Genomic DNA, 27612 nt, shown 5'->3' with positions numbered 1-27612 from the left:
ACCCCCTTAACTTTATCTCCAAATCAGTAAACCTGAGCCAACCTAACAACCTCTTCCTTTGAAAACCTTTCCGTACTTCCACACCAGCGGATTCATTAAACACCTTGTTCTTTCTCTGCCCAATTCAGTTGTACTTTCCTAGAGATCTGGTAAGTCTTTCCTTTATGCTTTATAACATTTAAAGACTTTTTATAGGTGGTGACTTTATAGAGGTAATAATTATTCTGTAACCCACATCTGTAACCTAATTCAGTGTGAATGCTCTTGAGTAAAAACAAGGAAAGAAAGAAAGAAACCCATTAGGAATGTAGGTACAATGAGCTGAAAGGTTCATGTTTTACAATCTGTACTGTTTTATAATATATGCCACTGACTGTGGAGATACCTTGGTTTTCCTCAGATTGTTTCATAGCACAGCTGCCTTAGAGCACTGGTTCTCAAGCTGTGGTATGTGAGCTCCCTCTAGTGGTATTAGGATTTGACAAGTGATAATACCACTTGTCAAATCCTGTTTATGACAGTTAAAATAAATAACATTTATATAAGAAATAAAATTGTCTCGTGTGAACTGTATGTGGTGTACTGCTGTACTTTAATGTCGGTCATAAGGGTGGTACTTCAAGAGCCATATATGTCATGAGGTGATACTCATTGTGAAAGGTATGAGAACCACTGCCATGCTGAAGACAATGCAACAGTGCTGTCTCTCATTTTTTCTTTCTCTTTCATTTGTCTGCAAACTTTTGCAAACTTCCGTTGGATCTGCCTTGTTATAAATGGCAAAATACGACCCACAAATTAGTCTCAGTTATAATAACCTGTCAGAGTTTGATGAGGCATTCATCTGCAGAAGATTCTTCAACAACCAACAAGAGAGCTTTACTAAAGGTATGCCGTCTTTGTTACTTTGCTGTTGTACGATTGTAAAATCATCATGTATTTACTTTTTAATAGATAAACCTCTGACACTTAAGACTTTCCCAGTTTTTAATTACTAAGTCACTCATGATTAATACATTTTCAAGATTCCGCCCCCAAAAATTCAGTTCCCTAAATATCTATATGCATGCATGAATGGATGGAATATATATTTATACATATATAAAAAAAATTAAAAAGAAGGAAATTCATTTTTTACACTATTGCATAACGTAGAAACACTGACTGCTGGGATAGTTATTCACTGGAAGTGTAGTGTTAAATAATCAAATAGGCTAATTTCTTAAAATTAAGTTAAACCACTGAACTTAAGAGACAGCATTACTTTCATGAGGGTAGTGACTTTTAAAGTAATTGCCGGTAAGGTTCTTTGCACAGTTATAACTTCTTTGACCTCTTTATTCGTCAAAATGTGTTGACTAATACATCTAAACCAAGCTGCAGGCAGACATAAATGTAGGCAGCCAAATATAGCATGGTGCAAGCAGTTAGAGTAACTGCAGAAGTTTGTTATCATCTGTCAGACCTAGAGGTTAAGTAAAGGTCTTTTTCACTGAAGAAAAACAAGCAGTAATTTAATTTGGGGTTTTTTCCAATTCCATTGACATAGTGTTGCTCAACAACTGCACAGTGAGTATTAAAGTCCACATTCTCACCCAAACCCACACAGCCATCATGACCATTATGATGGATGTAATTGCCCAACGTTTAGTACATCAAATGGACGATTAGGTAAACCTGTGATTGGATTGTCAAAAACCCTTTAATAGTTATTTTATTTAGTAAACTGAGAAACCACTTTTCATGGGTCAGTCAACAAGTGGCCAACAAAGCTGAAAAATATCACCTATCATTTAAATGATCTTTTTTAATTGAGCATATTAAGTTTAATTGAGCATATTAAATACACATAGTTTAGTCTAGGTTGTATTAATGTGTCACAGTTTGTTCTGATATTCTTCTACTGCACATCAACCCACACCTGACAGAAGAGCCATACATATTTTCTTCTTCTTAAGTGTCTTATTGGATGGCATTGGCGTTTAGACTAGATGCCCTCTCTCTCACACAGTCCAGCAACTCATTTGGTGTTTTCTTCCTTCGGTCTTGTATTCTGCCAGTGACGGTTTCTCGCCTTCTGCCTTGTCTTTGTTCCCTTCAATCTTTTCCAGATTTAATTCCAATTGTCCTTTTTCAGTACTTGTCCCAGAGAGTCTTCCTTGTCTCTCTGATGTTTTATTTAATGATCTTTTGGTGTGTGCGCATTTTAAAACCTCTTCATTAGTCGGTCGTTCTTTGCTTCCATACATGAAGATAGGTGTGATGTAGACATCTAGGACTCTCTTTCTTGTCTTGAAGGAAATTTGTCAATCAACTGTAGTCCTTGCAGAGGTAGCTTTCTTTCCTTTTGCAATCCAAATCTTGATTTTACGTAACAATCTTCATTACTCACAGTAATACCCAAATATTTAAACTTATTGCCTTGTTGTGTGGAATTCTTTAGTATGATGTTGCACTATATTGTCTTTCTTTTTGGAAATGATCATTGTCTAAGTTTACTTGAGATTCAAGAAAATGAATGTGGGACTTAATGTCCGTCCCACTTCTTCACTCTTCTTATATACAATAAGTATTTGTTTTCTGTAGATGTTGAATTGATTACAGTGTCGTCTGCACATCTCAGGTTATTAATGAGGTGCCCATCAACCACAATGCCTGGCACTCCTTTAATCTCGCAAGATATAATCACTGTATAGAGGAAACAGATCAGCTGACAACACACAACTTTGCCCTACACCACTTCTGAGTTTGACAAATTTCGAAACCAGAAGTGAAAATTTCTTTGTCACTTTTGATTGCCACAGTTTGTTCCAAGTGCATGTTCTTCATAATAGGTCTTTTTTTGCCATTGTTCAGAACTAATAATAACTATTAGATTTTTGTAGCTGATAGTGCTGAAGGCTTTCATGTCATCAATAAAACATGAGTACAGATATTTTTGAAGTTTAACTGCTTTTTCTGGGACGCTTATCAATATAGCATTTGTTGTTCCTTTGCGTTCTACAAGTCTGAATTGTTTTTCTTCTAATTCTGTTTCAATCAGTTCCAACAAATAAAAATTTATACTTTTTTTTTGAGGACTGCAAATTTTAAGAATAATTTAAGTTTTTCTGAAGTTCTTGGTCAGATATTTATTTTTTCGTGTTTGCGTTCAATTGTTGGGAAATTACGGTGACATACTCTTTTAGTGTTGTAACATCATTGCTGATTTGGACACTCTTCAGTTTCCTGATAACTGTGACTACATGCATACATTATGCTCAGCAGCCAGTTAAGAATTTTCATATCACATTGTGAATGTTGCTGCCACAGTAGTGCAATCATGAACTGAAGTAGCCATTAACACTGAATGGATGGATTATAATCTAATTTGAGCTGAAAACAGTGCTCTCAACTACAAGTGATGACCTTCACTGCTAAATGCATTTTATTTGCTGTTCATTTTGAGCCTTTATTGTCTAAGATTCATAACTAACTATAAATTAAACATTAATTTAAGAGTAATTAATTTATATTTCTGTGCAATATGTGAAGACAGAATTATTATCAATATCAAAAATGACTTTTACATAAATTCATGTTTTTTTCTATGCAGATCTGAAGACATTGATGAAGATGACCAACAACTCTTTCGATCAAATTAATACAACTGCTGCACCTGATAAAAATGACTCTGTGTATGGTGACAAGTATGATGGGCTGAAACAGTCTCTCAACACAATGTCTGTAATCCTTTATTCCGTGGCCTTTGTCCTCGGCGTGCTCGGGAATGGAGTGGTTATCTGGGTGACCGGGTTCAAGATGAAGAAAACTGTTAACACAGTTTGGTACCTCAACCTTGCTGTGGCTGACTTCCTCTTCACTGCATTTCTTCCCCTGAGTGTGACTTACACAGCTTCAGGTTTCCACTGGCCTTTTGGCAAGTTCATGTGCAAGCTGAACACCACCATCAGCTTTCTGAACATGTTTGCCAGTGTCTACATTCTGGTGGTGATCAGTGTGGACAGATGTGTGTCTGTGGTGTGGCCTATCTGGGCTCAGAACCACCGAAATGTACGCAAAGCATCCTATGTGAGTCTGTGTGTTTGGGTGGTTGCTTTGATTCTCAGTGCTCCATACTTCATCTTCAGGGACACTGAGAAAATGTCTGAAAACCAAATCCTCTGTTTCAGCAACTATGCTCTTTCTGATAACTATACAGCACCATCTGTGATTCAGTTTCGTCATCTAGCCATGACTATCACTCGTCTCTTCCTGGGATTTGCAGTTCCCTTCACTGTCATTGTGTCCTGTTATGCTGTCCTAATCCATCATCTGAGGAGAAACCGCACCATGGCCAGCCAATCAACACGCACGTTTAAAATTGTCACTGCTGTTATTGTCACTTTTTTCCTGTGTTGGGCTCCCTTTTACATAATTGGTGTAATTGAACTAGTGAAATTCACGTCTGCTACTCAGAGCAACACATTAGATCTTGTCATAGGTGTCGGGATGCCTCTGGCCACCAGTCTGGCCTTTCTCAACAGTTGCTTCAATCCACTGCTGTATGTGTTCATGGGCCATGATTTTAAGGACAAAGTCCGCAAATCCATCCGAAATGTTTTGGAGACTGTCTTCCAGGAAGAGGAGACACGCACTCGCACTTACACAGGGTCAGTGGTCACCAGTCAAAGCAAAAATAGCTCAGATTTGAATACTGAGGTATAAGAAACCAAATAATTAAACTGTAAATGGCAGACAATTGTGACAACTATCTTAAAAATGATTCTAAATGTTTCAAAAATATCTTAAAATGCTTTGGGGCTTTTTTACTAGCCATAGCATTAATCTGATACATGACTGCATGAATCTATGAATCACAGCAGTCCATTCAGGTTACTTTTTTATAGAACTAAAAGCAGTTATACAATGTTATTGCTTCCATTATTGTTGCCTTTTTTCTGGGCTGGACTCCCTGTCATTCAGCTGATAGTATTTATTCCACCAAATGAAAAAATTCACTATGCCATTCAATTGGGATCTTTGTTGCCAAAAATTTGGTCGTTCTTCACTGCTGCTTGAATCCACTGCTGTATGTCTTCTTGAGACAAGATTTTAAGGCTGAAATACAAAAATCCATCCTGAATGTGCTGGAGAGCCTTCCAGGAAGAGGAGACACACTCTCCCAGTGACATGAAGTCAGTGAACACCAGGCAGAGCAGAGAGAAGTCAGATTAGATTACTGAGGTATAAGGCTGTATATGAGGTACATAAACATGTTAAAACCTTTAATAGAAAATTTCTTTGAGACTTTTTACTAGCTGTAAACATGACTCCAGAGTAAATCTTTATAAATCTTTATAAACCTTTAATGAATGAAATTTTGTTTAATTTTGTTCCAATAAACAAAATTTCAAATAAACCCCGCTCATAAAATTATGGAAACAGCTAATGGTACAAATGGTACTGTGATGTATTATTTCTGTGCTGTGTTGTTTTTCTTGCCTCTTTGGCTCACAGCTCTGCATTAACTTTGTGCTATTATTATTATTTTTTTTTTTTTTTTTTTTTGCTTTAACTAACTCATGAAGTCTGCCATTCATTTCCATGTATTAATAATCCGTGTTATGTTTTATGTTAATATATTATTATGAGCTGACCACCATTGAGTTTTCATGTAAACATTTACATTTTATATTAAATATTTGACATTCCTACAGTTCCATTAGTAACATATATGTCTATATCAGACAATCTCACTGATAGTTTCTCTCTTTTAAAGTTTTTTAACCCCAGGGACGTCAATAAATAGTGACAGTAGTGATCCTCATTTATTCACTGTTCCTGTATTGTTTTATTCGCTGAACAAAAAGTATTTAATTTACTTACATACATTTTATTTTATTTATTTATCAGCCATGGTGTGAAAAACAGTATGGGCCATTATCACAAGAGGTTATTGTCTTAGTTTGTTAAAGTTCTCTATTCCCATTCTGGTCAAATTTGGTTTCATCGTTTGTTTACAGTACAGTTACAGAGCCAAGTGACAACAAATCAAAAGACTGCTGCCTGTCAGTGGCCAAGAGCAGCCTGTATTCAGTTTGAATACTGTTATGAATTGAAACAGAACAGTTTATAACTTTATTAGTTTGTAAATAGTGTTTCACTGTTCTATTTAACTTTTGGTGACAGTAGAAAGACTGAATCAGGGGATCGTGTGGGAGAGAAAGGGAGAAAGCTGGATGAAGATGGCAAAGAGAGAGAGTGCAACAGAAATAAGTAAAAGCAGACATGTAGTCAAAGTCAGCAAAAAATTTAAAAGCCATGATCACTTCCATCTAGTTCATATTCATTGATGATGATGTCACATAACTGTATTCTAGGCAGTGTGTTACACTGATATCTAATGCTCAGCTGCAGGGGAAGAGTGGGGCAGTGGGTTGTCAGGGGAAGCTGGTAGACACAGCATATGACAATTGTCTAATCATGCCCCACCACCCACCCCCAGCACAAGAGAAATAATGGTGCAGCTGAGCTGAGTGACAGAGCAAGCTGAGCAGTAAAGTAAACATGAATATTGCAGTCTGACAGCACACTGTAAATAAAACAATTGAACTAATCACAAATCTGTGAGTGTGTGTATTGTACCCCCCCTTCTAAGAAGTGTTAAAGTATACTTTAATACTTCTTAGTGTTTTTTAATTTTTAAGCTAAAAATAAAATAAATAAAAATTCAAAATGTAATACTGAGAAAACTGTGGTGGAATATGACTTGAAAATATATTGAATTAAATGGGGTTTTATACTTTAACATTGAAAGACAGCAAGAAAGAACAAAGTTTTGCTTTTGATCAGATCTGCTGTGGATTATTATAAATTTTCCTATAATATGTGTAGAGATGCATACACATAACAGCATTCAGTTGAAATATGAGCACTTTAAATATAAAGTAGCATACATACCTTGAAAAACTAAATTTTAGTTTTTAAACTCATCTTGATTTTGTAGAGAAGGTGATCAGGCTGTTTCTTCATCACCTGAGACCAGCTACACTGGATCATCACCAGCTTGTATCTTTATCCCTTTTTCACTCAGTGAAGTCTTTCTCTTTTCATGTGCACTGGTAACCAAAGCGTGTGATATTTGAAATAACCTGCTCGCCTTCTCGCACACCCCATACTAGTAAGGCAAACTCACATACAGGCTCAGGGGGACGGGGTGAATCTATATACAAAGATGAGATATTAACACTAAGAACACAAAGGAATACTCTGAATAATACAAGCTAGGCTATATTAAGTAATGTAATGTATGGCACCATGCAGACATGTGGAGAGCATGCAAACTATACACAGCAAGGTCCTGGTCACACGGTGGATTAGAACACAGCATTTTCTTGCTGTGAGGCAACAGTGTTGACCACCATGCTGCCCAGTATTTCAAAACCTTTGGTGTTCTCTTTTCATGTTTGTGTCTAAATCAAAAGTCAGAGTGACACACTGTTAGGATCAACACACAAATGTTTATGTTTACATCTTTCTGTGCCTCTCATACATCGTAAACTTTATTAACAGTATCAACAAATCTTTACTTGCTGGCAAGTGAACTCTGGCATGTCTCCACCGCGTTACTGTAATCTGATTACTTTTTTCAAGTAACGAGTAAAGTAAGGGATTACTATTGCAAAAACGGTAATTAGATTACCGTTACTTTCCCGTAGGAACGCTGCATTACTGCGTTACTAAAACCGTGATTTGCTGTGGGGCATGGCCGGGCAGGCAGGATTATCTAAAAGAAGTATCCATGCACCATGACGAAGGGGTGTTATTCCCTGTACATATAGAAAATATAATGGAGTGGAGAGATATTTAAGTTTTAAGTTAAATTTACTTTAAAGAAAATTGAAGAAATTAGGTATTGTTAGGCTGTGTTATTGTCAATAAGCAATGCCACACGGTGTATATCTCATGGTCCCAAACTTCTTTCAAAACTTAACATTGACCAAGCACAAGAAGAACATTGATGACTGTAAGAGTTAACAAGAAATTTCAAGCAAGATGGCAAAACAGGATGCGGAAATTTTTCGCTATAACAAGTTGCATGGTACATTAATGACAACACAACAATCGTTTTTCTGTCTCTGTCTCTTTAGAGCGGCTGAGAATTTCTCACAGTTTTTGAAAACTTTGAGTGGATATGCGTTGTTGAGGGTGATCACATATTCCCTTTTTCAAAAAGAGTGAAAAGATTTTCGCAAAGGAATAAAAACATAACAACATAAACATGTCAGTCTGCCCCAGGGCAGCTGTGGCTACAACTGTAGCTTGCCTCCACCAGTGTATGAATGTGTGTGTGAATGGGTGGATGACTGTAAAGCACTTTGGGGTCCCTAGGGGGGACCAGTAAAAGCGCTATACAAATACAGGCCATTTACCATTTACCATAAAAAAATCAAAGGATGACAATATCCATATGAAATACATAAACCAATTTACATAAAGACTGATAAAGGATACTTTGTTGGATATTAGAATTTTGTCATAGAAAGTTAATGACAATCAGTTTTTGAAAAGGGCTAAAGGTACCTTTGAAAAAAAAACACAAAAACAATGGCAACAAAAAGAACTATGCAGAATAGTGATAAAAAGAGCTGTATCCAAACCAGGAATATATGCAAATATTTTCTTATTGTTTTGGCAGCATCTAACTGCAGACATCAGTGACACTCATCAAGGTTGTATATTGTGGTATATGAGTGCTTATAAAATATTTAAAATGTTTACAAAATAGGCTTTCTAAATTTTTGGTCATCAACTTGTTTTCATACTTGCATTTTAATGCTTGTGTCTATGTTGTGAAATTACACCGACATGCTGTACAGGAGGACAAACAAAGAGAAAGTGTACATGTTTTTATTTTCTTACTCAAAGATGACTTCAGTAATATCATACGTCACTGTTTTAACACTGTCCCCACATGTCCCACACATGTAAATCACTTCGTAGCACACTCCTGTATTGCTATTTTTCATCTCAAGAGTGAAAAATTCGGGTTTTCTGAATTTTGGTATTTTATGTCATTAATTTATGCTAAATTTTACTCTTCTTTGCTTCTTTCTTAGCTCCACAGTATGAAGGCCTAGACAACTTTCAGTGCCTAAATCTGTGCTCATATAGAAAATCTCTACTCTGCAAGCATTACAGTAGAAATATTAAAGATTTACATACATTTGTATTGTTTCTTTATATCATCTTCACTGGTCTCAAGACTATGATGGATATAACAATTAACTCTTTCAGTCAAATCAATATAACTGCTGAACCTGATCCAAATGGCTCTGTGTATGCTGAGTTGTTTCAGTCTCTCACCAACATCCGTATTGTTGTTTTCTCCCTGGGCTCTTGCCTTGCGTGCTCTGGAATCAAGTGGATATCTGAGTGACCACGATCAAGATGAAGAAAACAGTCAATACATTTCAGTACCTCAACCTTGCTGTAGCTGACTTCTTCTTTGCAAGATCTCTACCCCTGAGTGTGATACACCATAAATATGGTCTATATGAACACATTTGTCATGGTCTACATTCTAGTGATCAGTGTGGAAATGAATCACAGTTTAGTGCACTTTACAGTGATTTCACCAGAATGTGGAGTGGACAGGTTTTAGTTGAGATACATGGAACGCATTATGAGTTTGCATATTGAGAAGCAGCTTCAGATGCACAAAACCGGGTTGGCCATAGACTCTATTTCACATGGTCCAACTGGGAGAGTACTCCCAATTACTGAGTAGAGAACCAAACCTTCTGGCCTTTGGTGTAAGTTGGTGCAGGGGTTCTGTTGCGATCGGCATACCCACTGCAATCAAGGAGACAACTAGGAGAAATTAGCACATGGATGCAGTTTCCCGTTACTGAGAGAGGACTGCTCTTATATCAGAGTCTGAGGCATCCACTTCGATGATAAATTAGCAGTTAATATCAGGCTGGGACAGGACTGGAGTGGTGGCGAAACATTTCTTCAGGAGATCAAACACTGACTACGCTGAAGGATTCCACTGGAAAGAGACTAGTGATGTGCGATACCACTGATTTCCTTTCCAATCCGATACCAACTAAAATTCAGGGTGGTATCGACGATACTGATCCGATACCGATACTCTGTACAAAAACGTAATGTTTTATTGTATTTCATAATACAATATATAATTGTATTATGAAATTGTAATGAGAATATAGTAATATAGTTTCATAATGATCAGGACATCAGACTACTTGTTCTCATTGCTTAATAATGCAGAATTATCATACAGAAATAAAAAACCTGAAGTTGTGCACTATTTGAGCATGTTGCCTGCCTGCAGTACTAAAGGACTCCGCGAGAGACGTCTGTCTCGCCCTGGTAGCACCTGTCCCTGTCCTCCTCTTCAGTTTGTCTCAACATAAGCTCATATTCTGTGACATGATTTACTCTGAGGTGTTTGACGAGGTTAGTGCTGTTGCCACCACACCTCACTGTCTTGCCACATGTATCGCAAACCGCGTCTTGACTGTTTGTGGAGGTAAAATACGTCCACACATGACTCTGTTTACGCTCAGCCATTGTTGTGAGTGCGCACGCCAGGGGCTGCGACACATTTATACAGCCGTATTTCGCACATGACTATGAAAGGCGTAAGAGGAAGTAGTTCCTTCCAATTCGAATGATATAGTTTGTTTCCACTGCTTTCCTGTTAATGAAAAACTAAAAATTTACCCCAAAGTACTAAAATATCAATATTTTAATATGAGAATCGATTCTAGAACATAAATTACTGGTATCGGAAGAATCGATATTTCAAAATCGATCCGCACACCACTAAAAGAAACTTTTGGAGAGGTTAGATGTGTTAAGAGTAAGGCCATTTTGCTGAAATTGCCGATGAAACAGCGATACAAGCTAGCAAAACTCTGGAAACATTGGAGATGCATGTGGTTAGATGGACTGGCAAGTCTACAACTACCTCACTTTTGCAGGCTCTGGTTTGAGGTTGCCTTTCTCTACTCTGTAGCACAAGAAGGAAGCTGTGTCAATGTGAAATTCATATTTTTTTCTATTTACAAAAAGTTTATTCCCCAACAAACATTGTAGCACTTGCCTGGCGTGGGTTTCATGTTCTTGGGCTGATTTCAAAAAGATAAGCATGTAGACGAAGACAAAACGATTAATGAAGTCCTGGAGGACGTTATTCACGAGGGACTGAAACACAGAGGGGACATTCGAAAGACCAAAAGGTATCACCAGATACTCAAAATGGCAGAGGTGAGGCTGGCTGAGTTCGTCTTCCTGGTGGAGGTATTCATCCACTCATCCACTTCCTTTACTCTTACCAGATGGTAAGTATTCTGCATGTCCAGTTTACTGAAGATGGTTGCTCCCTGTAATAACTCAAAAGGAGATGTGAACAAATGCAATGTTTTCTACGCAGGGTCTGATGGTCTTGCCTTTCTTCTCAATGATAATAAACTGCCAGTGGAGGACAGCATTTGTGCACAACAGTAGCACTTTAGCACCAAGCGTCAATGATGTAAACACACACTTCCCCACCATGAGTCTTAACTTAAGGCTCAGTTGGTGCGGTAGCTTGTTAACCCAGCTAGCTGAATGACAGAGTCCAAGACTTATTGAAAACACAGCGGTCCCTCACCTTTGTGGTTCATAAAAGTATGTGGTATATTTTGTGATCTAGTGAGCAATCATTGGCAATAATAACTAATTGAATTACCTAATAGGTGGCCTAATAGGCTTGCCCCACTTCTCTCACATTGCTTCCGGTGCCTCCTCTACTGGGTACTGCTAATCTTTGAAGTAATGCACACACCTCTACACTGAAAAAAATGTTTTGTTCAATTTACTAAATTTTTTTATGACAAGTGGTTGCACGAAATAAATTTGTTTGAATCCAGAAATATTTTTTAAGTTAACAGAATTTAATTTAAGCGAGTAAAGCCAACATATATTTTTTAAGCTACTTTAACTTAACTGTTGTGGATACGACTTAGTCAAATAATATTAGTAATTCCAACTAAGGTTGTGTTAAGTGTACCAGAATAATTTGTTTCCTTTAAACTTATGTCCCTAAGTTATATTCAAATCAATAAAATTGTTAATTTCTCTCTATTTCAATTAAGTTAAGTTTACTTAAAAAATATTGCTTACCCTGATTTGTAGTTCTTTTTAATAACGCCAATAATGAAAACTACAAAATTCTTTCACATCATTTATTAATGCAAAATTTGTTGCAAACAGAATAAGAATCCACATGTAAGGGAAATTGCTGTAATTTGTATAATGCAAATTACAAAACTTTTGCCTATGAACTAATAGCTTTAAAAAGCTCTATTCAAATAAAACAGAAACAACAGACAAGAGAAATGTTAACCAATGTTTCTCTTCCTCTAACAAAGAATAAAACACTGCCAGCGGTATAAAGTATCACAATTACAAACTGATGCATCCACAAACTAACCAAAGTTTCAGACTTGCTGTTCTGCGATCCATATTTAGAAATTGCATTTTAATAAAGTAATTAAACTTAAAACTAAACTTGTGTTTTCCTTACTGCTTTCCATTCTAGTCCTTCCTTGAGGATTCTGAATGTTTTACATGTTTTCTGACCTAACATACTTGCTTCAAAACAATAGTCTTAAAGTGTTACCAGTGTGCTGCAGTGTGGTAATCATGCATATATTTTTTGTTTGTTTGTTTGTTTTTTAAATCAGGTGAGTTAACACCGATTATAGGGCAGCAGCTATCAAGGACCGGAATAAAGAAAAATTGCTTCGGTAAACTGAATAATTACAAAGTTGCTCTTCAAGCTACTCAAATGTACCAAACGTGAAACATTCATTATTGAAAGTGAAAATGTTCAATCAAAACATAACACAGAACGTGAGAACGAATGATGGTTATACAAATATTTCACTCCTATTCACAAGAGCACCAGTCATTGGTAATTTACATAACAAAATGTAAATGAATGTGTGGTTTTAGAAATCTTCCTATCCAGTAGCAATTTTGTTCTTCAGCCCAAGGACTTTGGGGGAGAGCTTTTCCCCATCCAATCCCATCAACACTTTCTGAATGAATTCATAATAGTGCCTCAATTCCTTGGGGTAGGCTAGGTTTAGTGCATAGATTACTCCAAGCATCAATGCACAAGCTTGGGCCGGAGATCCAATGTTGTCCATGACTATCTCCCCTTCAACAAATATTCCAATGTCATCATAATGTCCATTTTGTCCATCCTCCTTGTTGATGACATAAATGCCCATGGTGTGCTTCTTTAGGCCTCTCTGGATGTCATCTCCTTCAATGTCCTAAACATTTAATAAAAAGGTAAAAGAAAAACAATTAACTCTACAATTAAATTCCAATCTAGTCGTTTGTGTGTGTGTAAATATCTAAGAAGTGTGTGTATAGATGACTTGCTAACAATGACTTACCAAGTACTCCCGAATAAGGCTTCCGTCCTCTTCACCAAGGTAGAGGCAAAGTGCCCTGAGAACTGCTTCCCTTTTCACTTTAACATCACTTTCAGCCTGTTTAAAGAGAGTTGCTGATTAAACCAATTTGGAAAAAAGAACAATGTCTGACATTCGCAATAAGTAAATTTTATCACAAGTCAGTTCAAACATAGTAAATAAAATTTATATATGAAAATTTCAAAATTTAGATTGCTTGGCCGGTCACCTAAAATGGCTTATTTGACTCACCAGTGACTTGCCACTTAAGACAAATTAAATCCAAATAGAATTTGCAATATTCAGATTTACCTCTTGCATGATCTGCAAGTGGTGGGCAAGTTTCTGCCCAGAAACACCGCCCTTCTTCTGGAAAACTGTCATCAGCTGAGGTGTAATTCTGTCTAACTGTGCCGCGAAGGTCGTCTCCAGTTGAAGTGTTGTAATACGCTGGAATTCAGCATTTACCTGTATCACACACACAGAGAAAAAAAAAAAAAGAAGACTGGTGCTTAATCATTGGTATGGTTATTTTGTTATTTCTTCATTAAATGCTACAATGTAATTGCCATCACTTCATAAAGCATGATTAGCATATGGGTTAGTATACAGTGCATAAAGGATGTTACTACTGTTAATCAAAGAAGAAATGAATGGCATCAGTCCATTTAGCGGGTTTAAAGGGTTTTAAAAAGCAGATATTTGTCTGTTTCAGGTGGTTGGCAACACATTTTCCTGTGCTCTTTGTCCGCTGGTGGGAGTGTCTCACCTGTGAGGTCAGCACCTCTTGGTGGTGAGAGATCTTAGGGGTTTTAACTTGACCCATTTATTTTTTTATCTTATGAGCAACAAAGTTTGTTCATCACATTTTTAATTTACATTTGTTTAGCACATGCTTTTAACAATCTGAGGCTAACTAAAAACTAATAGCTAAATGAAAGGTTTTAGGTTAATTCACAATTGATAATCTGATTTCACTCTATTAATTACTGAGATGATTAATCAATCATTTCAATAATCAAACTCACTATAAAATAGTTTGGGCCCTATATGTAGTGCAAACTTACTTAAACAATCAAATATTTTTTATTTATAAGAAAAATCAAAAATTTATTTTATTCATGTTTCTACACTTTAAGTCACTTGTGTTTTTCATACACAACTTGTATTTTAAGTGCTGCTCAAATAAATACTCTGTACGGTACACAGGTCAATCACTATAAATGCCAGCCTCTTTATACCTATATTAGGGATCGTCTTAATCCAAGTGGCCCAGATTAATTAATGTATAACATAAGGAATTACTGAAAAGAACACTCAGCAAAAAAAAGCATGCCTTTACCTCATTAATCTGGAAAAGTGCAGGCCACCTAGCTTTAAACTCCCCAGCAGTTGGACTTCCCTGCACCACCTCTTGTCTACGGTAGGAAAATGTTCTTGACATCTTCTGTCTTACATCTGAGGCACCGTTTCTTCGTCTGATGTCGGTCAAAAGCTCAACCCTGATGTTTTCTAGACTGTCATCCGTTTCGCCAGCTGGGTGTAATGGACAAAAATTGACCTCAGCCTTTTTAGGTTTCTTAACATTTTTGGCTGGGAGGCAATCATCACTGGATTTGTTTTTCAAAGCATTTATAGTCACTTCAGGACAGCCAATGTTGCGCATCTTTGTCCTGTAATTAGCCATCTTATATTTCAGGCTAATCATCCAGCCATAGTAACCTGTGGCAGATGGCTCTCGCAGACAAGGAAATTTTTTGATCAGTGCCCCTGCAACTTCATCTATTTGGTAATTTTGAGGATAAGCAGTAAACTGAAAAATCGCCTCAGCTAGCGTCTCTAAGATGTCAGATTTAACACCTGGAGTAATCTTGAGCCGAGTTCCAGTTTCTCTGAAGGTCTCATTTCCACGCTGAAGTTGCACCTCTACATTGAATGAAAATCGAGGAATAGTAAACTCGCGAGGCCATGCACATGATCTCAGCTCACTGTCTGACTGTGGTAGAATTATGGTGCTGTCTGAGTTGGATGAAGACGATGAGAGACTGGAGTTTCTTTGAATACTTTCAGGACTTGCAGAGGAGTCAAGACTGCATGTGGGATACTGCTTTGACAAAGATGCACTTGTATCCAGATTTGCCATGTACACAAGTTTGATTGTACTTCGGTCTTGAATGTCTTGCATTGATGTTATGTTCATAAACTCATTATTGAAGTCAGGATCCATGAATTGAATACGAAAGTCTCTTTCAATTCCAAATGCTTGGCAAATTGTGCTCTGAAGATCAGTCAAAGTTCTTGGCATCCCAGATGGAACGTCAAGTCTCCTAAAATCATCATCTGCCACGATGACTCTCAACTTCAGCTGCTCTGCCATTCTTCAATCTGATTTTTAAAGACATTAGGAGAAAAAAAAAAGTTAAAATACTTTGCATTGAATAATTTTATTAGGGAGCACAAGAGTGCAGAACTGCAACACAGGTTTTACGGGTAAAATGCAGTTTATTTAATTTTATTCTATAGCTTCCTACTGGGTTTTTTGCATACGTCAGCCACAATCCTCAAAAAGTGTCACTTTGCTTTTAGTGGTATGTGTTGCAATTCATCCTTTATCAAAATGTTTTGAGCATCATCAATGATGTTTTTTTAAGACACATGACAACATGAGGCATGTTTGGTCAAAAGAACTCAAATGTAATGGAAAAAAAAATATTACCCTTGTGGGAAGTATCCAATATTTATTAAAAATAAGCTAAACATTTGTGGTACCCCTCCTGTTGCCATGAAGATAACTGCAACTGAACACATGCAACTGAACACATGCAATTGAAGACAACATTTACTACCTTCTATATGAATGAATCTTTTAAGTATGACCATTCGCCGGCCTCCAATCCTGTAATCTGCCAAGGGGTACTGGTCTACCAAGGCACCAAGATCAACGAGGGAGATGTGTGATGTGGGAAAAAGTTCAAAACCTCTAAAATGCTCCCTATACCAGGCACCCATCTCTTTGACAATGAAGCTCAGGTTTTCCTCCACAACAACCATTTGGACAACTTCTGCAAATTCAGGCAATCCAGCAGAGGAGCCATAAACTACAATCATGCCAGGCCTGTAGTTTGTTCCATTCACAGAAGCATTCTTTGTGAGCTGAATATGGGTAATATCAGGGAATTTAATCTTCAAGTCTCGCTGTACATCATGATGCAGAATGTCAACAGAGACAGTAGAAACAGCTGAGACAGTTAGGCTCGGCCTTACAGTTGTGACAGACTCCAAGTGGTATGCCATCATGAACTGATGTTTCACTGCCAGTGACAGTAGCACATTTTTAAAGCACCGTGTGTGACGAACAACCTGTTTGAAAAAACTGTGCTTTGCCTCGAACCTCATGGTCCACATGCCAACAAGTGGCCCAAAGAATTTAATCATCTGTGGATAATGCTCCACAAAATGATGTTTTGGTAACAGCTTCAGTCCTGGAAACAGCTCTTTCAACCTACATCTGTGGTCAGAGACTCTAGACTCAAGGAAAGCAATTGATTGTTCTGTGTGTACTGGTGCAACAACTAGTTCAACAATGTCCTTTAGGTCCAAAATTACCTGCCAAGCTGTTTCATCTGGAGGTACCAAGTGTCCTACAAACAATGGAAGGAATCGTAAGAGACTCCAATTTTCATGAGCATTTCCTCCAATGCTTTTGTTCTGCATGAAAGTCCTGGGAATAGCATGAGGGCGATTACTCTTGTCTGCCCATTTGTAGGGAAATGTCAGAATGGACTCATTGAGGCTGTCAAGTGTAAAATATTTTTTCAAAATTAAGATATTTAGGCAGTATGCCAACTCAACTGGTAATATGCCCTCAAATATGTCATGTGCAATATCTGGAGGATATCCACTGCAAACACTGAAATGGGAGAGATGTGCAGAGAAAACACACCGTCTTTTAACACCGTGACATGGTTTTGCATTACTCTGTGCAGAACTTACATGCATTTCATGTGTCTCTTTGCTTCTCAGAGTAAACACACCTGAACTAACCTCTGTTTCTTGAATATCAGATCTTTTGGCCTCACAAAATCTGCAAAAGTATTCACCTGAAAAACTCTCAATAAATCCAGAAATACTGTGTGCTCCTAAATTATCTGCTATGACACACTGTATTGTGCCCCTGACAAATTCTCCAAGATGTGCAATAAAAATCCCTTGACTTTCCAAAGTAACAAGATCACTCAACAAGGGCTCTAGAATCTTTTCATATCCATATGTCTTTACATCTTCAGACTTGCAGAGTAAAGCCAGATAAATGGAAGTCAGTGATGAATGGCAAGCAGGTGGTAAATTGCTAAGAGTCCAATATATGGCACAAATTTTGTGCTTTTTACGGGAAGTGCCAAGTGGATTGCAAATCTCAAAATCGTCAATATACAAATTCAGTAAAACTCGCAATTCACCTGCTGATAAAAAACTGTTTTCTTTGAAAAACAACCCCTCCCTAAAAGACCTGTAAATCACTTCTTCCCCACTTTGTTCTGTTATGCGACTACCATCCAAAACCTTAGCAAGAAGGTGGCAATCACTGAAAAGCTGCTGTAAAACCTTTAAAACTGGAACATACTGAAATGTTCTTTTATTTTTTTCATCCAACACATACTCTACAGGCTCTACAACTTTAAAATTTTCCTTGTAGAAATTTTTGCGCTTAAAGGATGTTGCTAGGGGACAACCTTTACCTACCGATTTATACACAGGATTAGATGTACACAGTGCAGATGCAAGTTCTTCAATGACTGACTGGTCTATTTGCAAGCTGTGACTGTTCAATGTGTCTTGGATAACTTTTGCTGCCGTACACAAAGATGCTGTGCCCAACAAATACTGAAGTTCCTCCAAAAGTTCATCAACTGCAGCACTTGGAACGTGAAAAATATTTTCTAGTTTTAATAACACTGCCGCAAGTTTTAGCTGAACTACGTCTTCATGATCATTTGATGTCTCTAAATCAACAGGCTGTTCGTCACCCCACAATTCCTCAGCATTTGAAGCATCATGCTCTGCAGTTTCAGTTGCAAAAGATCCTCTGACAATATCCTCTTTGAAGTCTACCAGCGAGTGTAAACTGTGCTTGCGACTTTTGTGTGACTTAAAGGTACTGTAAATATTTGATTTGTAGTCACAACCTTTAAACATACATGTTACTGTCTCATTGTTTTTTAAATGACGGCTAATGTGCACAAAATATTCACGCTCTGTTCCTAATTCACTACAACAACATAACTGACAGGAAAAAGTTGTAAATTTGTCAGAGTGCTCTGGGGTATTGCTATGATTCCTTGACAAGTGTGTCAGAAGTGAATTCCAAGTCTTTAAAAGACATGGACACTCAGGATATAGGCACTTAATGTGATGGCCACGCCCAAAATGACTATGTTTCAGTCTATAGTGCTTAAGAAGTTCTGATCGTCTAGAAACTTCTGCACTGCAGTCTTTACACTTCCACATAAACTGGACATACAACAAAGAGAGAAAATTTGAAACAAAAACAAAAAACACACTTAGTACTTTACACAAAGAAAACTTTAGCTGTGGTTAACCTACAAGAATGGATGCATCTTAGAAGTATGCTTGTAGGCTGTATTATCTAGAGCATTCTTTTCCCAACTCTGTTGCTTGAGGATGCCCATCCTGCATATTTTTGATGTTTCTCTGCTTCAGTGCACCCTGACATATTAACTGTGTCAGTGACAGACTTGTGCACAACTTGAAGAAATTAGGCTAAACATTAGTTCAAATCAGTGTGGCGATGCAAGGAGGCATCTAAAAAAATGCAGAACAGAGATCTTTGAGGAACAGGGTTGGGAAACACTGATCTAGAGTGCACCTAAAATCTGATCAGGTTAGAAAGCAATACCATAACAGTGCCAATTGAACAATCAAATAAAAGGAAAAAATAAAAACTAATATGTTACAGCCAGCAACTTTCATGTTCAACTTTAAATAATTTTCTCTAAAGGATGGGAACTGTTGGCAACACATGGAATCAGTGTTCTACGCCCTAGTCTTTTAAAAACAAAACAAAAAAACTGTACAAAATATAGAGGCATCTTATCTTAAACTATATTAATCATATGTAATAATTGATATTAATTAATATCAATATTAATAATCACAAGAACCCTTAAGATGAGATAGATAAACTTGTCAATGCAATACTGTCGTGATAAATATGTAAGGAATTTTCATGTACTTACCAAAATAACACAGTTTCCTTGAATAAACAATAACACATAAGGGGAAGAAAATCTGCCAGAAAAGGAACACAAATACAAAAAATTTAAATGAGGACTTTAGAAAGACAAACAATTACCATTTCCAAGCTACTTCATGATACTGCCTTGTAAAAAAACAAATCTTACTTGTGCCTCTGTAAAAACTACAGATGGCACGATACCACTTTTTTTTATGTCCGATACCGATATCATAACTTTGATTATCTGCCGATGTGAATCCGATATAGTGTATTTTATAATAAATAAAACTGGGTTTTTTAAATAAATATTTTGCTGCATTTTGTATAAGTTCATACTCAGTTTAAAAAAAACATTAAAACTATTCTGTTATACCTGTATGCAAAAAATACACTGCACCCAAAATATTTTATACTTCAGCAATACTGATCAACCTAAAAAACTTACACCATCCTCCTTATTCAGGTATTCTAAACAGTACATAGAAATATTAAACAACCTAACTAATAGGGCTGCCAACTCCCAGCAAAAATATTAGGAAACCACCCCCCCACCCTCTGCCTCATAATGCTTAATTGACGTAATCTACTTTAATGCACAGAAACAATTATTTTCCTACAATAATTAGATTCAACATTTTTCTTCAATACAGTTGCAGACAGCGCAGATGGTACCTTCCCAAAGGAAAAAGTGCTATATGAACTACTATTACTAGGGTATATATTAGACTTAATATTTACTACATACAATAATGGATTTCTATACATTTAATCAGATCACCACTTTGCTTGTAAGATTTAGATAATTATTTATTAAAAGCTAGACATTTTAAATGAGAATAAGAAAGAAAATCATTTATGTCCCCCTTTCCTTGTTAATGCCCTCACCATATATACAAACTGATATCATGACCAGCAGCTATTACGGCTGTGCCTTCAGAAAACACAAGCGGATACTAGAAAGTAATATTAAAAAAATTCTAGCAACAGCTGATCAAGCTTAAAAGTGCTGCTGTTGTTTATCTGCCGTTTTCCACTTTCTAGCGCAAACTGGGCGATTAACAAACAAGAGAGGCAGGACTAGCGACAGAAAAGCCGATCAGCTGATAATCGATCAGTTTCATGATTGAAGTAGCAACAGGAGAGGGAGGGGGGAGAATGAGGGAAGAAGTTTTAGCTGTTCAGCATGAAGACACCGAATAACTCCAGCTTTGTGTCTTTTTTTCATTCTAGCTGAAGTATAAAACAAATCGCTTCCTTTCCCCCTCAATACAAAACTCTGACAGCCAGTCCAGCTGTGGCTCCATAAATCGGTTGTTAAGCTCAGCATGGAAATACTATGCAAACATAAAGAGATGAACTTACACACTTGCTTTACTTCTCTGTGTTAGTTTTCTCTGAGATTAAATGCAGCGGTTTGGAAGCAGGTAGCGAGGCTTCAAATGCTAAACCAGACCGCTGACAGGTCTCGCACTCAACAGCTCTATCAAGTGAAGCAACTTCTTTTCTGAGTTAATTTCAGTCCTGACAAACATCACTCTCAGTGCCTTTTGAGCTCACATTATTGACAACCACTGAGTTATTCTCCTCCACAGTTTTCAACCATTATTTGTTTCTGCACAAAAGACGTTGTGCAACGCCAATCCTACTTATTTATTTCCTACTGCACCCCTGACTGTGCAGGTGCGTTCAGAAGCCCCCTCCCCCGCCCGACTATTCCTTAATGCCAATGTTGTGGCGGGAGGGACGATTTCTCAATTTAAAACTGCAGGCGACTGTACAGTGAACTTTACAGCTAACTACAGAGAAATTGCCTCGTTCCATAATTTGTTAGTACAACGTGTGCCACCAGAACTAAGCTAAAAACATGACAATTTAACGTAGCAGTTTTAAATTACTCTTTTAATAGAGCAGTAGCTAATAGAGCACATAGCTAGCTTAGGTCAAATCACGACAAAGTTCAGAGGCGTACAACTACTTAGACTTCTTTCTCCATGTGCACACGTCTTAAAGACTCAACATGCTTTGACTGAGGTAAAAAAAAATAAAACCAAAACGACCGGAAAAGGTTTACTTACCAAAGCTAGTCCACCTTTACACGAAGTTGTGTGATTAACTTGAGCCCGCTTGCAGCACACAAAACGTCTGCTTTTAGTCCGCGCGCAAAATGGTGGCCTGTCCTAACACATGCGCAAAATGGCCCAGCAGGAGGCTATGAAAAACATACTTAAGCATTTTGAGCTACATTTAATTAACTAAAATTAATTGGATTATAACGCAGGGAATGTATTCTGGAGTTACTCGAATTATATATGTAGACAGGAATTACTCATTTGAATTAAAAAGATATACCAAAATAAAATATGCTATATCTAAAAGGAGCCAATATCACTTTTTTCAGTGTAGGCAAGGTAACAGCACCCTGACTGCCATTAGATAATGTAATGAAATTGTTCACTGCCCATTGTCCACTTAGTCCTGCATTTCTCCTGGTGAGTGACGGTCCCTACATTTTAAATAAATATCTGTTCTTTCTAGTTTTCCATTTTCAAAGTAGGGTTATTATTTTTGCTTTAACAAAAAGCTAAGAGAGAGAAGCAAAAAGAGAAGAGAGTCATTGTTTCCCCACCTGCTGAACCCACTTTGACCCCCGACTGTACATATTTTCCTGTTCAGAGGCAAAGTCACCTCCTACAATATTTTTTTAAAATTCCCCTCTCGCCTATGCGGGCAGTCTGTCCTTCAAGCTCGGCACATTGTTTTCCCATTAAGGTCTGATGTGTTTTCAAAGTGTCCCTTTAATTCTTTGAACACTGTAAAAGTTAAGACAGAAATAAACTAAGAATCAAGAGAAAGAATAAATGAGATAAATGTAAGGGCAAAAATGGCAACTTTCAGAGTAAATACAAAAGCTGACCAAGCTTGCAAAACAGGATGCTGATAACAGAGCTATACTGGTGGCACACTATATTTTAGATTTTAGACATCTTTTGCTCTCTCTCTCTCTCCCTCTCGCTCTCTCTCAATTTCTTTCTTTGTGGGCAGTGACGTCTTACCTCACATATATTAACCTGGCATTTTTCTGCATTGCATTCATCAACAACCAACAAGGGAGCTTCCCTAAAGGTAAATGATCTTTGATATTTTCCTTTTGTAAGTTTGTAAAATCATCACATATTTGCTATGCAGGAATAGACTGACCCTGGTATTTACATAATACAATAAGATAATTTATTAAAATTAAGCAAACAAGCTAAGCTGTTGCATTTAAGAGAGAGCACTGCTTTGATGAGAATTCTTGAAGTAATTGTTTTCTGTCATATTATAACTTGTTTCTCACACAGTGATCGTGCGTATGTTTTTCTGTCTGTTTCTAATTGTTGTAAAAAACGCTTTGCTGTATTAAGGTGTATTCAAACCAAACACGAAGGTCATTACAGTTCTCCTCATTACATAAACATAAAAAGTCTTTAATTACAACTGACATGAAATTGCACTGGGCAACATGAACAGAGGGGAATCTGCCTTTGTGGCAAAATATTTCAACTTCTGAAAAAGGCTGCTGGTTCATGAAAATCATCATCTATGGATTTATTTTTACATATATGCACCACTCATTGAATAGATTAAAATAGCATAGTTTGAATGAGCTTAAATATTTTGCTTCACAATAAGTGCTGCTTTTTAAGATTACTTCATTTAAAATCATTTAAGAGACTTTATCAAACCTTTTGTCACTAAATTTTGTTCTTTTTTTCATCCTTGTGTCTAATTGTTACATAAATCAAAGGTCAGACAAAAACACCTCCTTATTTTCCTGCACCTTTTATTGATAATTTCAGTAACTTCATGAGTTACTGTGTTAACAACAAGCATGTCCCTGTTATACCCACTTTGTTGTAAAACTTATTCATCTTGAGATACAATATCTTATTTTAAAAATTGCTTTAATTGATTAGTTCATCTCTTAAATTCACTTTGAAATTTCTTCATTTCCTTCTTGGCTTATCACTTGTGAAATCTAGACCTTAATCTGCCTTAACAGCTTAACAGCTCTACTCAAGCAGAAATCTAAAAGATTAGGAAAATTAAAGATTACTTTACATACATTCATACAGACCCTGATGTCTCTTTTCTGTTCTTTTTGTTTTCTTGATATTACAGGTTTCTTGATAAACAATAATGGAGATGGCCAGTCTAATCAATACAACTGCTGCACCTGATCTAAACGATTCTTGGGTTGACTTGTTTTCGTCTCTTACCACCGTGGCTGTTGTTGTTTTCTCCCTGGTGTCTCTCCTCGGTGTGCTCGGGAATGGACTGGTTATCTGGGTGACCGGGTTCAGGATGAAGAAAACTGTTAACACAATTTGGTACCTCCACATTGCTGTGGCTGACTTCATCTTTGCAGCGTTTCTAGCCCTTAGAGCAACATCCCTGGCTTTGCAGTTTCACTGGCCCTTTGGCAATTTCATGTGCAAGCTGTGCGGCACTCTAATCATTCTAAACTTGTATGCCAGTGTCTACATTATGGTGGTGATCAGTGTGGACAGATGTGTGTCTGTGGTGTGGCCTGTCTGGGCTCAGAACCACCGAAATGTACGCAGTGCAACCTATGTTAGTCTGTGTGTTTGGATGTTGGCTTTGATTGTCAACATTCAACATTATTTTTACATGGACACAAAGAAAGAAACTGAAAACACAACTTACTGCTCCAACATCGGTTTTTTTGAAAAAGCAACACCAACTGTCATTCAGACCATTGTTATCACCCACTTCCTTCTCGGATTTGCAGTCCCCTTAACTGTCATTGTCTCTTGTTATGCTGTCATCATCCATCGTCTCAGGAGAAACCACAGCCTGGCCAGCCAATCAAGTCGCCCCTTTAAAGTTATCACTTCCATTATTGTTGCCTTTTTTCTGTGCTTGGCTCCCTATTACATCATTGATCTTATTCAGCTGGTGATATTTAAGGCACCAAATGCAACATTTCACTTTGCCTTTGTAATTGTGTCGAATGTCGCCTCGAATTTGATGGTTCTTCACTGCTGCCTGAATCCACTGCTGTATGTCTTCTTAAGACAAGATTTTAAGGCTGAAGTCCGAAAATCCATCCTGAATGTGCTGGAGAGTGCCTTGAAGGAAGAGAAAAAACACTCTGCCAGTGACATGAAGTCAGTGAACACCAGGCAGAGCAGAGAAAAGTCAGATTTGATTACTGAGGTATAAGGCTGTATATGAGATTAATAAACATGTTAAAACCTTTGATTGAAAAATTTGGGGGACTTTTTACCAGCTGTAAATATAACGGCAGATTAAATTTTTATAAGGTTTAATAAAATTATGTGCTTATGAAATGAATCTAAAAATGAATCTAATGGAAACAGCTAATTGTTTAAATGGTGCTGTGATGGTTTATTTCTTCACTGTATTGTTTTTCCTGACTACATTAACTTTGTGCCATCATTATTATTATTATTATTGTTGTTGTTGTTGTTGTTGTTGTTGTTGTTGTTGTTGTTGTTGTTGTTGTTGTTGTTGTTGTGTGATTATAACAATGTTACTTCCCAGAAGAAGAACCAGTCAGCAAAATCAAAATCAGTATTACTTTTGTGTCCAGTTCACTTTGTAAAACACAAACAATACCAGGCAAATTTAGTTGACGGGACATGACAGCTCCCACAGATGCCATCTTAGATAAGCATGGATTGGGCAGTTAAAACATACTTTAAGGATAATTCATTCACACAGCCTGCCATTTATTTCCATGTGTTAATAAACAGTGTGTAATGTTGATGTCTTATTGTAAGATGACTTCTTCTTACCAATATCATGCAAAAATTTATATTATATATTAGATATTTGACCTTCCTACAGTTCAGTGTATTCATTATTATAATATAAGATCATTATATCATTATCATGATATTATGATGCCAAACAGTCTCACAGATTCTTATTCTTCTGCTTTTGCTCTTTAAAAGTTTTTTTAACCCAATAAATAATGACAACTGTGATCATTCTTGTAATCACTGTTCCTGTGTTGTTTTACAAATAAACTGATATGTGTATCAGTAGTATTTACTGAAAAAATCATCAAACATTGGATAATAATAATCACTTTTAAAAATAAATAATGTAGGATTATCTAGGTGAATAAATATTATATTTATGTATCAGCCGAATTGTGAAAAAAACTTTACAATACTTAACCGTGTGAAATAAAGTATAAACAAGTGTGTGATGCTAAATATTAAGCAGTTGTGAGATACGTAACAATGAGGTATATTTGTATTAAAGATTATTAAATTCCAACACTTGGCCTTATGTGTGAGTATAATATGGTGAATGCTGAAATCCTTCCAAGGTGGGGAATTCCCAGACTGGGAGACCGGGTGCTGATCAGACCAGCTTGACAGCAGTTTAGGTCGAAGGTCGAGCCACTTGGGTTCATGCCAGCTATTGCAAGAAGATTCCACAAACACAGTAATAACCCAAAGGGTGAAAAGATTTCCACATTGACGCTGAAGAAGACAACAATGGTGTACGACGTGCTCTGCCCTTTCAACCTATGGCTCCACTGGAACAAAAGAGTGAGAGGTGAAAGAGTTTGTGTATAAATACACAGACAATACACATATGCTTTCAATTATGTAATTTAAGTGATCTAGGTAGCTTTGTACGTGCTTTGGAATTTGTACGTGTTTTGGAGTTTGTACGTGCTTTGTCTCTAGGGGCACGGTATATATTTATATATAAACATATATAAATAAAACCACAGGGTTTTTTTAACATTAGTCATTTCTTTTGTGCATAATTTTATATTGGTGTTGATAATAAATTAATTAAAGCAACAAAACAACACTGTAAAAAATCAAACTTGCAGTTGTTGAGCTTACAGTCATTTCTTTCACAATTCAACAATAAAAGTTCAGTTGGCCCATAAACTCAAATACATTAAGGGTTTCAACTAATCATTTAACGTTTTGGAGCAAAAGTTGGTCTCAGATGAAATTTATTGCTGGCAAAATGAATGAATTCAAGTTTTACATGAGTTGAAGCTATTGGCGCCTTTCTGTGTTCTCTACTTTGCGCTTTTGCAAGGACTGAAAGCCACCTGGCCGTCTGCCCTAAAAGAAAAAAAATCCAATCAAGGCCTGACCAATAGATCAACCGAGACTAACTAAATGTTTTGAAATTAAGCTCTTTTAACCAAATTTGAAAACAATGTGATTTTTATATAATGTACCTTTAAAAGTTTTCTTCTATTTTTTTTTTTTTTTTTTTTTTTTTGCTTTGTAGATTTGTGCGGAATTCTCACGCATTACCACCAAGGATCTCATGGGGACCTTCATGACTGCCCTCGACACTTACTCACTTCGGCTGATTAAGCTGTATCGAATTAGAAAAGCTGCTTTCCGCAATGACATGGATTCCCTGTTGCAGAAGTTTGATGAACAGGTAATATATAAAAATGTATTTGTGTCTGGTTTATGAGGAACCTGAAGTTCCCACTGTAACGAAAGATACTTTATTAAATATTTACTAAATTGATGTAAAAATTGTTAGTTTTCAAAAAGTGTGTCCTGAATGGGATTATAAGCTAACAAGCAGCGCTGTGTTTGGCAGATTGCAGGTCATGACAGACAGTTCAACTCTCATCCCACTCATGGCACTTTTTGTTATAAATGTTGTAATAAGTGTGCTACATTTGTTGCACATCAAAATTACTTAAAAAATAAATAAATAAAAAAAACTGACAAAAACATGACCAATTATCTGTAATAACTCATTTCAACATCTTATTTCTTAAGGCTGTATTTTGAGCAACAACACTTAATGTGTTTTAAAAACAAAATGGTAGGTTTATAAATGAGACTG

The 27612-nt window shown here is 36.8% G+C and overlaps 3 protein-coding genes across 6 annotated transcripts; 2 read left to right on the top strand and 1 right to left on the bottom strand.

The window, feature by feature from the left end:
* Positions 1 to 106: 106 nt before the first annotated feature.
* LOC113032147 (chemokine-like receptor 1) lies at positions 107 to 5312 on the top strand. 2 transcript variants are annotated; one of them, XM_026184841.1, is made up of 3 exons: positions 107 to 149; positions 803 to 888; positions 3596 to 5312. In XM_026184841.1, the coding sequence occupies exon 3, from the start codon at positions 3610 to 3612 to the stop codon at positions 4705 to 4707; it is 1098 nt and encodes a 365-aa protein (XP_026040626.1). In that variant the 5' UTR covers positions 107 to 149; positions 803 to 888; positions 3596 to 3609; the 3' UTR covers positions 4708 to 5312. The 2 variants fall into 2 exon arrangements, with proteins under 2 accessions (XP_026040626.1, XP_026040625.1); XM_026184840.1 differs by lacking the exon at positions 107 to 149 and having other exon boundaries at positions 672 to 888.
* Positions 5313 to 9250: 3938 nt separating this feature from the next.
* LOC113032631 (N-formyl peptide receptor 3-like) lies at positions 9251 to 24960 on the top strand. The gene is made up of 2 exons (XM_026185644.1): positions 9251 to 9351; positions 23985 to 24960. Exons 1-2 carry the CDS (start codon positions 9251 to 9253, stop codon positions 24958 to 24960), a joined length of 1077 nt encoding a protein of 358 aa, XP_026041429.1.
* Positions 12226 to 22120, bottom strand: LOC113032630 (uncharacterized). 3 transcript variants are annotated; one of them, XM_026185640.1, is made up of 6 exons: positions 21810 to 22120; positions 19736 to 19787; positions 14824 to 15866; positions 13794 to 13949; positions 13464 to 13559; positions 12226 to 13337 (listed from the first exon to the last, which is right to left on the bottom strand). In XM_026185640.1, exons 3-6 carry the CDS (start codon positions 15856 to 15858, stop codon positions 13020 to 13022), a joined length of 1605 nt encoding a protein of 534 aa, XP_026041425.1. In that variant the 5' UTR covers positions 15859 to 15866; positions 19736 to 19787; positions 21810 to 22120; the 3' UTR covers positions 12226 to 13019. The 3 variants fall into 3 exon arrangements, with proteins under 3 accessions (XP_026041425.1, XP_026041427.1, XP_026041426.1); XM_026185642.1 differs by lacking the exons at positions 14824 to 15866; positions 21810 to 22120 and having other exon boundaries at positions 19736 to 19991; XM_026185641.1 differs by lacking the exons at positions 19736 to 19787; positions 21810 to 22120 and having other exon boundaries at positions 14824 to 19002.
* Positions 24961 to 27612: the final 2652 nt, after the last annotated feature.

The sequence above is a fragment of the Astatotilapia calliptera genome, chromosome 11 (genome assembly GCF_900246225.1).
Source record: "Astatotilapia calliptera chromosome 11, fAstCal1.2, whole genome shotgun sequence".
In the NCBI taxonomy this organism is placed as follows: Eukaryota; Metazoa; Chordata; class Actinopteri; order Cichliformes; family Cichlidae; genus Astatotilapia; species Astatotilapia calliptera.
Note: the sequence above shows the minus strand (reverse complement) of the source record. Positions and strands in the feature narration are given on the sequence as shown.

What these genes read in the sequence shown, in the direction of transcription:
- LOC113032630 (XM_026185640.1), bottom strand. Translation starts at nt 15,858, where the DNA reads ATGGCAGAGCAGCTGAAGTTGAGAGTCATCGTGGCAGATGATGATTTT. An exon ending in CACTTTTCCAGATTAATGAG is followed by an intron (nt 13,950 to 14,823) that starts GTAAAGGCATGC and finishes TGTGTGATACAG; the next exon opens with GTAAATGCTGAATTCCAGCG. An exon ending in GCCTTATTCGGGAGTACTTG is followed by an intron (nt 13,338 to 13,463) that starts GTAAGTCATTGT and finishes TTAAATGTTTAG; the next exon opens with GACATTGAAGGAGATGACAT.
- LOC113032631 (XM_026185644.1), top strand. Translation starts at nt 9,251, where the DNA reads ATGATGGATATAACAATTAACTCTTTCAGTCAAATCAATATAACTGCT. An exon ending in TTGTTTCAGTCTCTCACCAA is followed by an intron (nt 9,352 to 23,984) that starts CATCCGTATTGT and finishes TGACTTGTTTTC; the next exon opens with GTCTCTTACCACCGTGGCTG.
- LOC113032147 (XM_026184840.1), top strand. Translation starts at nt 777, where the DNA reads ATGGCAAAATACGACCCACAAATTAGTCTCAGTTATAATAACCTGTCA. An exon ending in ACAAGAGAGCTTTACTAAAG is followed by an intron (nt 889 to 3,595) that starts GTATGCCGTCTT and finishes TTTTCTATGCAG; the next exon opens with ATCTGAAGACATTGATGAAG.